At 38.2% G+C, this 11,846-nt stretch overlaps 1 protein-coding gene across 4 annotated transcripts in view; it reads left to right on the plus strand.

Annotated features, from left to right (window-relative positions):
- MTUS1 (microtubule associated tumor suppressor 1) overlaps window positions 1–11,846 on the plus strand; it is a 93,629-nt gene that overhangs the window by 29,865 nt on the left and 51,918 nt on the right. The window contains exon 1 of one of the 4 annotated variants that reach the window (XM_010002482.1): window positions 9,254–9,699. The exons of the other annotated variants lie outside the window; for them this stretch is intronic. Coding sequence (XP_010000784.1) covers window positions 9,579–9,699 — 121 coding nt within the window. The 5' untranslated portion in view covers window positions 9,254–9,578. Of the gene's footprint in view, window positions 1–9,253; window positions 9,700–11,846 lie in introns of those variants that run through there. 4 annotated transcript variants of the gene reach the window in all.

The following is an 11,846-nucleotide window of genomic DNA, read 5'->3' on the forward strand; positions in this document are numbered from 1 at the left end:
TTGTTTATCCGGTGACTTCTAATACCTGTGCAGTGTATTACAGTGCAGTGTGTATATGCAGTGAATATTCAAATCTCTTGTCTCCATTATTAACTGAAGGTCAGGGATAGATTAAAGTACAATAACTCCTGGTACTACATAAGCTAAGCAAAAGCAAATACCCTTTTCGATAGTACTGAATGTGAAGCTATCATTTCAAGTATAAATCATGCAAATGTTTACTGGAAAGCTTTATCCTGTTGTTCAGTGACCCTGAAAGGGACACATGGTGTTTTACAGGTAACAAGTTACACTGATGCTTGTGATGCTGTTCTTAGGAAAGCTAGGGCAACTGCTAGATAAACCCATAAAGTATTCTCAAGTAAGAGCAGTATGATTTATGGCATCTCCTGTTGTACTATGATGGAGCATACATAGTGCAGTCAGATACTGAAGGCTATAGAACCAGTGAGTACCAAAGAAGCTTCATCTATAGACAGCATGTGTTCCATCATGAAAGATGGTGTTCTGTTGTCCTAGTTTTTTAAAGAGGTTAAAAGGCTGCTTGTTTTAGTCATCTTGAGAAGAATATAACACTGGGGGAAGGAATAACTTCAATCCCATTGCAAAAGTGAGTAGTGTTTCTTGATCAAGCTCAAATGAAAAACTGAGGTATTAATGTAACAGTTCAGGAAGCTGCCTCTTGGAACAGGTGGATGCTGGCTTCTCACTCCAAATTCTTAGTTTTGGGATAGGTTTCTTCTACTAACACAATACTGTAGTTCAAACAGAAGTTTGAGGCAGCATACTTTGAGTTTCAGTTAACACCCATTTCTTTCATGCTCTTAGTCATCACTGTTCAAAATCAGGGGAAGCAGAGGGTAAGCATGTCATCTTATATTATAGATTCACTGATACCGAAGAGGTTACCCTCAAAATACTTGCACTTTCAATGTTTGGAAAATGAGATTACTATATATCTCACTTTGCTGGTGCTTTTTTAACAACAACAAAAAATGTTTTAAAATCTGTCATGATGCTGTATGAAAAAGTGTAAACCTTCTTTAAAATTTGGTAAGATTATAATTAGTTGAGAATATAATTAGTGTGAAATAGTAGGTCTTCAGAGAATTCTTCTAGTTGACCATCAGTGGTCTTCAGCATGGTATAGCAAGTTACACTACTGATGAGGGATATCTGGTCAAGTGGCTTATTAGCTCCGTTTTGCCTTTTGGATCTGCTCTAAAGGGTTTGTAGTTTTAGTTGGTTTTTTGAGGAAGGGTATTTTTGTTGTTTACAAAAGGTTTTTGCAAGTTGTAGAAGCAAGTGCGAGCTGTGTTCTTGTTGCATGGAGACGCAAAAGTTCTGAAGCATATGAGAACATAAGTTCTCATATGGTTGGTCATAGAGTAGGTAGGACTTGGAACTTGCCTGAGTTAAAAGCAGTGCAGGAAAAATAGTCCTTTGGATGGCAGTTATAGCACAGATTATGATGTTAGCAATGTGTGGAAAACAAAAGTGCTTCTGTCTCTGCAGTTTGAGTATCCTTTTTGGGAAACTTTATCTTAGTATTCACTTCTAATGTACTTCTGCTAAGATAAACATTGTTATTATGATTGTTACTGGAGAATACAGACAGATACTTGGTTTTCTTGAGTCCCCAACTTTGCAAACTCAAGGTTAAGTGTAATACTAATTTTTCCCAGTTGAGAAGCATGCATATATATAAAAAAGTCACAGAGGTCTTAAACTGTTTCTGTTTGTTTGGGTTTTTTTAAGACACAAAACCCTCTCAACTCTGCCCTCCCCCACCAACAGTTATGATAAAGTGTATGTTGTGGAGTTCTACATGGTAGTTATCAAACAAACTGTATTTCAGTATCATCTAAACAGCAATTTTAAGGGTTTTTTTGTATCCAATTAAAAAAAAAAAAGAAGGCGCTCTGTGGTAATATGTGGAAACTTTCCATGGCATAAACTTTCTGTTCTTGAATCAACTCTGTTTTTCTTCCAACATCTTCTAATACAGTACTCTGCAGCTTGTAGGAAATAAGCTCCCTTAGGAATCATACAGGAAACAGTTTGATGGGTAAATAATCTTAAACATTTTAAAGCTCTTTCTTTTTCTGCACCAGAATAAACTGGGGTTCTTCTGCAGTGAAGTAAAAATTAGGAAGAAGTTTCTGCTTTTTAACAGCTAGTAATTAGTACAGTGCTTAAAGCACTCCAGGCATGGAAAAAGCAGTGCTTAAATGCTTGTTAAAGAAGGGAAGATTTTGGTCCAGGTCTTCCACATCACAGAAGTAGCATCTCTAACTAGTTCTAATGGGGAATTTCAATATAGATGTTTTGAGACTGAATTATTGATCGTTTGTATCAGGAGCTTCAGCTTTTGTATATATGCTAGGTGATAAGTTTTTCTTTACCCCTCTGTTTCCAAAAGGAGCAAGTGGAAATTTTGCAGAAAAACTTGAACAATTTGTAAACTGTGTGCTGAAGCAGCAGCAACAGAAGAGTCATTGTTAGTTTAATGAAGATAATTAATATTCTACACAATGAAAATTCTAGTTGAATAGTGTAAGTTAGTCTTTTCCCTTCATCTCTTGAAGAAAACCTGTATGTTGCCTTTCCAGCTGTGATACAAAGCCAGCTTTAGTCTTTTTTTAGATGGTTTTTCATCCAGGTGTATTATGAGGATGATCTGAATGACTGAATTGTCTCATGATCTAGCCTTCAGGCTAATAATAAGGAATGTTCTTAAAAGCAGACAGCGAAGCTTCTTAAATGCTGTAGCTATTACATGTGAGCCAGCTATAAAAGCAGGTCTTAATCATGCCACCTTTATATTAACAAATGCAGAATTAATCTAAATCTGTAAATTTGAGTTCATTATTAAATGTGTTCATTAGGGAAAAATATAATAATTTATATTTTGAAGAGGTAAAGGAGTATCTGATGACATGACAACACAGTCTTAATGTATTATAGATTGGTCCCTTCAAGTAAGTGTATCAATGTAGTTGCATGCATGTTCCTAGTTTTCTTCCAGACTTGAGCTTGTGAAAATTAATTCTTTGAGAAGGTTGTTTATTGTTTGTTGTTCATGCTGAAAATCAGCACTGCTCCCTGTGCCTTTAACAAGTATCTTAATGAAAACAAATTAATTTTGAAACCTCAGGGCCTGATAAACAGTAATACATGCACTGGCTCTGTTCAAATGGTGCTTTTTTTCCTGGGAATTTCTCAAATCGGTGAACTATTATTATTATAACTCCCAACAATGAGGATTTGATGTGGATCTTACCAGTTTTCCTACAGCAGTATGTAGGAATGCCTTTTGTATGATAACCCAAATGGTTTTCACAATTTTAAGGTCTGTTTGTTCTGTTAACTCTTTTAAGGAGGGACCTGTTTTCTGGATTGTAAGTTAGGTATTTCAGATATTTATTACTATTTGGTTCCAAGCTTCTGTCAGAAACTCCAGATTATTGGTGACATGGAAGTATGCAGACTTTCTATGGAGGGAATGTTCATCATTCACTTCTGTGATGTTTATTCTGATGTTCGGAGGGTTGTCTGTAGTTCCCTTCCGTGGTATTTATTTTGATGTTTCACAAGAACAAGCCACAGAAGAGAAGAACACAGAGCTGTGTTTTTCTCACACTTGTCTAAATATTGAATAAGTCAGCCTCTGCATGAGTAGAGGGAGCAGCTGAAATGGATATCCACAGGTTGTATCAGCTCAAAGGGATGCTTTAAGATAATTTTCCAGTGTTGGGAACTGGAATCCAAGCATGGAAATATGTTCTAATGGATTTAAATTATAGAGCTCGTTGTTAGGATTAGCCAGAGATGGTGGTTTTTTTACTATTCCAGCTGAACTAATCATAAAACATCTAAATTCTCACTGTTTTTTTCATTAATTAAGAGGACAGTACCTTTCTATTTTGTTACTTTCAGAGCTTTGACCATCAAGGGTATTGTAGCAGTAGCAAACAGTTCTTATTTTGTTATTCCTGAGTTGCTGTGTACACTGCTAAATTATGTCTCCACCTTGAAAATACCCATCCTACAACTTAGTTCTTTCTGTCTTCTTGTCCCTTCCCTCTCCAGTTAAACCCAGGTATTTGATCTCTTTTGATGTTATCGGGCTTGTTTTTTTTCTTGGCTCTCTGGTGTTCCTTAAATTGTGCATATTGTTTTGCATGTTTGCAGTAAACAGTGAGTAATTTGGTGTCATTCTAGTGGAGTTCTTCCTTAACTCGGAAGTGTATGTGAGATATTGAAAACTGACTCTTGATGTCCTCTTACAGTATTTTCAAAAAAAAGGCATTTTGAATTCTCCTGACTTATTCCTTTAAGCTTTCTTTAAGTCCTTTCTTTCCAGGTTTCTTTTTCAGCAGATACATAGCTACCCGTGTTGCTGTCATTGACACCTGTTAGGGAGGAGAATTGACATAATATTTGAAAGAGCATAGAACTGTCCTTCAGATATGAAACCTATGGATTTTGTGTCAAAGATGGTTCAAGAGCTTGTAAACTGCTTTTTTATCTGCACACCTAGGGCTATGAAGAGCATACAAAGCCCACAGAGAGAAGTGATAAACACCTGTTGTGAGTTGTCTTTAATTTGCTCTGTGAACCTTGGAAACTGAATCGGAGCTGCTAAGCCATCAGCTTGTTTTATGAGATTTACTTGTCTAAATTGTCCATATTTGCAATGTTGCTTTTCGGTTGCTTTTCGGTTTTCGGTCTGGCTACTGACTTGTTCTGAGGCCACAGATGAAGAACAGTTGCACAATACATGTAAATAAGTATAATGTGAATAATAACTAATAGATATGTAAGCTATGGCTTTTAGTAAAACTTATTTTTCCTCTGTTCCTTGGGGCCTGAATTTGCAAGGACTCATGTATACACCTCACCTGTTTCTGATCAGCAGAAGTCCCTAGCATAGAGATAGCTGTGTTTTTTTGGCATATCTGGGTAGATCTTTGAAATTTATTAGGACAACATGCCTTAAAATATTATTAGTGGCATTTTTCCCTGTTGTAAAGTAACAATTTTTCTTAAAACACTGCAGGATTTTGACTGAGGCAGTCCAAAGGGGCATCTTACATATGGAAAATAACTTGCAGCTCCCTTAAGTTAAAATTAAATTATTCTTGCGGTTTTTTGTTGCTGTTTTCAATTCTGAAAGAGTGCAGACACTCTAAATGCAAGCACTGTTGTGCAAGAGACAGATTAGCCTGATTCCTGTAGCTGTTTGCCTGGAAATCCACTGTAGCGTCACATTCTGTTTGACAGGCTGCTGAATTTATAATGGTAAAAAGCCTCTGTGTACTAGAAAAAACCTTAAATTATTTAGGATTCTTAATTCCTGTTCTGAGGCAGAAAGAGGTCAGGATTGGTGCTTAAAATAAGTCCTGAAGTTGCAAGCTGCATTCAGCATGGCAGCAGGTATTGTTGCCTGCAGGAAGGTTAGCTTTACAAACTGGAGTGCTGGCTAGAGGAAGGTGGTCACAGGGAAGTGGAGGGGGGAGCAGTAATTTTCTAGAAACAAAAATGAGGACAGAGATGACCCTTTGGCTCATAGTAGGTTTCTGTTTTTTCCACACCTCTCTTTGCATAAGCCATCACCTGTCTGTTCTTCCTGAGTTAAAGCATGCCAGTAAAATCCATCTGCTTCACACTGCCTATGCTGCCTTATGACAAGGAGCCAGTTGTCCACTACATTGGCTTCTCAGATCTAAAGAAGTCTCTGATTTGGACTTCTTTGCAATGAGACATTAACTGTACTTAGGCTTTCATTGTGATAGTTGGATGTGGAAAGAGGAACAGAGACAGAAACAAGTAAAAATACTGCAGACTTGGCCTTAGGAGGCTGAATTGGAAGAACCTACTGATGCCAGTGCCCTTTGCTCCTTTCTTGTCACATGGCCAAGGTTCCCAGGGATTGTTAGATATACTAAATATTCTGGGGTTAAAATAGGTCTAGCCTTACCATCAATCTGATCATGTCATTGGGTATTGATGCTTTTAGCAACACTGACTAAATTACATGATCATAATGGGGCAAAGTCCCTTTCTCCCTGTTGAACACTGTTTTTTGCCCTTGGAGGGAAGCCAGCAGTAAGGTGCTAATAAATAAAATGTCAGTTCCATTGTCCTCTGTCCTGGATGTACATCACTACTTTCTTCTGCTGTTTTCTGGTGCTATTTTCCATTTCCCTTATCCAGTGTCAGGATAGAAAAAGACCTCTTTGTGATCCTCATGTTATGCATGAAATGTAGACAGTGCAAGTTCTGGCATGCTGTATTAGGATCCCATGGATTAATGCCTGGCTTTATGCCCTGCCAGCACCAGGCACTAGATGGTCATACAAGACACAGACTGAGAGGTGCTGTTTTTCTGAGCTGAGGAAACAACACACAGGCACCGCTGTGGTGAAGTGTACCATGGTGTAATGCAGAGCTCTGGCAATGCTACACTGGAGGAATCTAAGTTAAATCTCTCCTGGCAGCTATTTGTATGCAGATGAGGGACAGTCCTCTCACTGGCTGCTGTCAGAGCTGTGTGCTGGGTGCTAGATGGGACTGACACACCTCTATTGCTTTTTATTAGTGTTGTCAGGTCCCGCTTTTGCATAAAGTGGACTTTTTTGGGTTTGTAGGGTTAGCAGGACTCCAACCCCAGATGCTAAAAAGGCGTTTTCCTCAAATCAGAAGTTTTCCTGAAAAATTGGTGCTATGATATAACCATTTCTTCATGACCTATTTGCAATCAGATTAAGGGTGGTAAAGAGATTCTCAGTTAAGGTAGTATTTATTATCTCAAAGAGAAGTTTCAGCCTCTGCTGCAAGGGCTTTTAAGTCCATGTAGAGTTTTTATCTGCTTGTATTTTGCCTGGTGATTCATTACATCATGCTTGCTCTCTAGAGATTCCTTGTTCTAGCTCCTGTTACTAGGAAGGAAGTTAACAGTTTCAGTGGGGTACTTCAGCTTCTCTGGTTTTACAGATTGCTAAGAAATTACTTACTTTTCTCTCACAGGCACCATTGCACAGATATGGGGACTTCAGGTTGTTTTATGGGTATGGGATTTTAATGTTGGGGGTGGGCGTTGTTTTTTGTTTTGTTGTTGTTGTTGGCTTTGTTTAACCTGATTGGATTGTTTCCATCTTTATGAGCATTAGATGGGGATGGTGAGAGAACATGCACTTCATGGAGCAGTTCCTCACTTGGGGAGGCGAGGAGGGCAGGAGCAAAATAAAAGGGAGTTCCTGTGGGTTTCCTGGCAGGTTATCACTGGATATGGCTGGGTGTTCAGTGGTGTTTGGTGATTGGCTGTAGGCCTGGTGAGAATCTCAAGATCCCTTCATTAAGGGAGAATTGGATAATAATGATCTAATACTTGAAGAGATGGGCTAATGAACTATGCTGAATATACAAGGCTACTGTAATGTGCTGTAAAAAGCCTTTTGGCTTACTACTGAGTGGAGTTTCTAAGTGTAATAATCTTCTAGCACAGAAAGGAGGTGATGTTTTAGTAGTGATACTGGATTAGGGAAAAGTCTGAAAGCTGTTGGAAAGACACATGAGCATGCATTGCTAGTGCAGACCTTTTCAGACTAGAAGGAATAAGTGAGGATTTTATAGCAGTTCTGATATGCATTCCCCTCTGTGTGTGAAGACAGCCCTGGGAATCAGACAAAAAAGCTAATTTACTCTCTTTGTACTTCATTCAGAATGGTTTTGTGTGGACTGAACATGTGTTGTAGTATCTCAGATTTATTGGTACATCACTGTGCTGGGAAATAAATGTGTTGGTACAACAACCATAAAACATTCAACAGTATTCTCCTGAGTATGCTGTGGGGCTTGGCTTGATGGGTCTGACAGTCTCAATGCTGGGCTGGGGCTCTTGTGCTCTGCTTACAATGAGCTGCTTTATTGTCACTGCACTGGCCTGTGTGATGTTAGAGATACCCAGAGACCAGGAAAAAGTGACTAATTGTTATTTTTAGTTCTAGCTGATGTGGTAAGTAAGCACTAGAGGCTTTGAAATGTTACATATCTTGAGCAACTAAGATGTGCTATTAAAATGAAATAGATATGTGGTAAGGAGAGGAAGGGTAAGGCACCACTGGGATGGGACCTGTCAGTGTGATAACTGTTCTCTTTGGGTTATACCTGCTTCAGAGCAAGTTGGGTTAATGGTTTCTGGAACTGGAAAAACTGTCAGAGGCATAGGTGCTAGAGAGCATTGGGTATGGTTTGGTGAAATGGTAGAAGTGTGGGATCAGTGGATATGTACCTAATTTTGTTGTCTCTAAAAAGACGATGCCTGTGGAGGGCAGCTCTTCAAGCAATGCAGAAGAAATGAGCTGGTGTACTGTCTTCTGTATTGGCTGTGAGATACTTGGATGGTCCCTGCTTCTGGGGCTGCCTGCAAGACATCTGCTGTCTGTAGGCAAAGTAGTGAAGTACTTCTCTTGATACAAGAAGGTGGCCAGTGCAAGTGCCTATCTTAGCAGCATGTGTTTAGAGTCATGGTTGTAGGTGAAAAATGAAACATTTTCTAATCTCTGTAAAACAGTTATTCCTCTGTTTTTTAGTTTCTGCTTTTCATTTTATTTTTGCTTGTGACAGCTGAAGGGAGCCAAGGTATATGCAAAACTTGAGTTCATTAAATAATAAGAATAATTTTTTTAAGGGATTAATTAAATTTGGAGACAGCATCTATTTTGGCAGAACTACTGTAACATTGCTTGTTTGCTACAGTGTTTGGGTGCCTTCAAAACCCATCTGTTCTCACTCCTCTTCTAATAAATTGAAGCATCTGCAATGTAGAGCTGCCAAGCTAAATAGTATTTCCCATAAGTAGATTTGAAATAGTGAATTGTTCTTAGAGAATATGTTTGTGGATTTGTTAATACTTGAAATGTTGACATAATACTTAATGCTAAAACAAACTTACATAAAATGTTAGCTGATAAATCTGTTTTGATAAATACATATAAATTGAAAGAAACTGTTTTAAAAATGCACCCTGAAAGGATTCTCAGAGAGAAAAGCTGAAATATGCCTCCAGAAATATTCAAATTATCTTCCTAACAGTCTCCAAAGGACAATTACATGGTCTGTGACATTGCTGGATGAATATATTCAGCTGGGGAGACCACCCACTTTCTCCTCCTCCTTCCTCCTCCTCCCTTTTCTCCTTTTCTAGCTCCCAGCCCTACAGTGTCCCATAGCAGATTGAGCATCCACGCTGTGATGCAATTCAGAGGCTGTTGGTTTTCTGAATCGCCAAGTCAGTTTTATTCTGAGGACAAGCTTCGTTTCCGAAACATCTGGTGAGGGGAAGCTGCCAGCAGCATTTACGCTGTGGATATCTGCTTTTACTGATTTTTTTTTTTTTTTGCTTGTCTGTGTGTACAGAGTAAGAGCAAAGGAATGGAGACTTGATTATTTCTTCAAGCCTGTTTTTTTAGCAAGAATTGCTTGACTTCTGCCTGTTGTGTTTTGAAAACATAGTATGTGACGTTACATGGAGGCTATTTCTTGCTTGTTTATCTTCCAATTGCACTGAAGACATGTTATGGTCCCCGAAATTTTCCTTATCCAACATGCGTGTACGGCTGACAGCAAAGGGGTTGCTCCGAAATATTCGTCTACCTTCTGGCTACAAGAAAAGCACTGTTATATTTCATACAGGTTTGTGTTTTTTTAGTACAATGATTAGAGCATGCATTGAGGGAATATCTTGTTTACTTCAACAGCAGCTTATTTTTAGCAAATGAAAACTGTACTCAGCCTGAAAATCCTTGAACACACAGAAGTCTGACTTGTGAGCGAAGTAGTTTCATGTTCTGTGTGTGCATTGCACCCATGCTGAGCTGCACATTTGGAAGATGGTTGAAATTTGCTCTTTCCTCCCACTAATCCAAAAATAGAATGAGGAAGTCTGTGCTATTCGATATTTATCTAATCATCTTAATGATTATCTGCTGGGAGCGTTGTCTTTTCTATACCTTTATTTTGTGGGGGATGAACAGGAAGGGAATTAATGCAAGCTGTCGTGATGTGGCTTTCTGTCTGGGAGAAATATTTGAATACTATCTTACCGTACAAATCATGTTAAATGTGTATTATTTGCAAGTGGAACAAGCAAACTTTTATTCTCACTTGTGTCAATACAGCCTAAAAAGTATGAAGTTTTAGAGATGTTTGAGACAGGGGTGTGGGTATTTATTAAAAAGAAACTAAAAAACACCCCTCACCCAAACCCACAAACCCTCAAAGAGGAAAAACCACCACAAAATTCTCAGCTGCATCTGACCTGATTTTCATCTTCAGTGCAGGTAAAGCAGATAAAGCAAGTATCTGGAATGGAAACAAGATTATAGAAGCTGAGCTTTGTTCCAGGGCATACACGTCGTATTGGTGGGGGGTGTTACTTATTTGTTGGTTGGTGGTTTTAGGCAAGATAAGTGATACCTAGAGAAAATTACAGCAGCCTGCATATTATGTAAGTCTTTTTTTCTCGGCTGCACTATTTGTAATTTTGTTGCATTTTACTCAGGGAGGAGCAAGAAGCTACATAAACTAGTTTTGCAGAAGCTTTTCCTCTCAGGCGTTTCCTTGCTCTTTTGAACACCACCCTCTTTGCTTTTATTTTTTGGAGTTCAGTTCTACCAGTCAGCTTTCCTTCCTGTCCTGGCATTTCACATAGCATCTTAAGCCATTTGCCTTGTCATTACTTATCCCTTGTAAAGTAAACCCAGTTTCTGTGTTCCTCCTGGATGATAAATTCAGTTATGAATATAATAGAGGCTGACTGTCCAAACGTAATATAGACTTATGTTTGCAACTTGCTTGCATGGCTATAAGCTAGTACTGAAATACCTCAATACTAAAACTTCTTATGTAAGCAACTCTTTGTGTATATACCTATATCCTTGATGTTGCTACTAGTGTGAAATTATCCAAGTAGCAGATACTCCAGGAACAAAAGTCTTAAAAGGGGGAGATTGTCTTTGGTATTCCAAATGTTCATTAACTGCTATTGAAACTTGTATAATTTTGAAAAATAAAAAATAGATGTCAGAATACGTATCAAGGGAATTTTACAATTATAAGAATGTTTGTGGTTTTATTTAGAGTGAATGTGAAAGCAAAACCTGCCTGCAGGATGCTTCTGTTAAATACAGCATGTAAAATAGATTGCTAAGCCCTGTGTTCCTGTTAAGCAGCACTTCACTAAATAAGAAGTGCTTAATAAACCTTCAATGTGCTTTCTCTGTATGCAGTATGTACAGGCAAATGGTATAGTGCTGAAAGCTTATAGGTTTTTTGCCTGGTTTCCTCCTGCTTCACTGTTTCTGTATTTTGTAGGAAGTCAGTGTGTTTGCAGAAGGCTTGACCAGTCATTAGTTAAGCTGAATATACAAAAAAAGTAGGGCATCAGAAAATCAGGTCATATGCTGTAGTGGAGAGTGCAAATATGTATAGATATACCGTGGTTTCAGAAAGGGTGGAATGCACTGAAGCTTGTTAGTGATTTATTTCAGGTTGATGAAATTCAGTGCTAGTAGATCAGGCAATGACAATGTGTATCACAAGCATAAAAGGTGTTGTGTGTTTTTTATTGTTTGTGTTTTGTTTTTTTTTGTTAAATGCTAGCAGTAGCCATATTTGTTTTTGTAACACTAGTATGAGTATCTTTTCTTGTAGTGGTTTAATTGGATTAACATGACATGTGGCTTTTTACCAAGGTCACATATTGAATGAGAAATAGAATGTATTGGTGACGGTATCAAGAAATACGGGAGAGAGTAACTGTGAAAAGGAATTTCAGGATC

This window comes from Chaetura pelagica, unplaced genomic scaffold (assembly GCF_000747805.2).
Source record: "Chaetura pelagica isolate M959 unplaced genomic scaffold, ChaPel_1.0 scaffold67, whole genome shotgun sequence".
Classification (NCBI taxonomy): Eukaryota; Metazoa; Chordata; class Aves; order Apodiformes; family Apodidae; genus Chaetura; species Chaetura pelagica.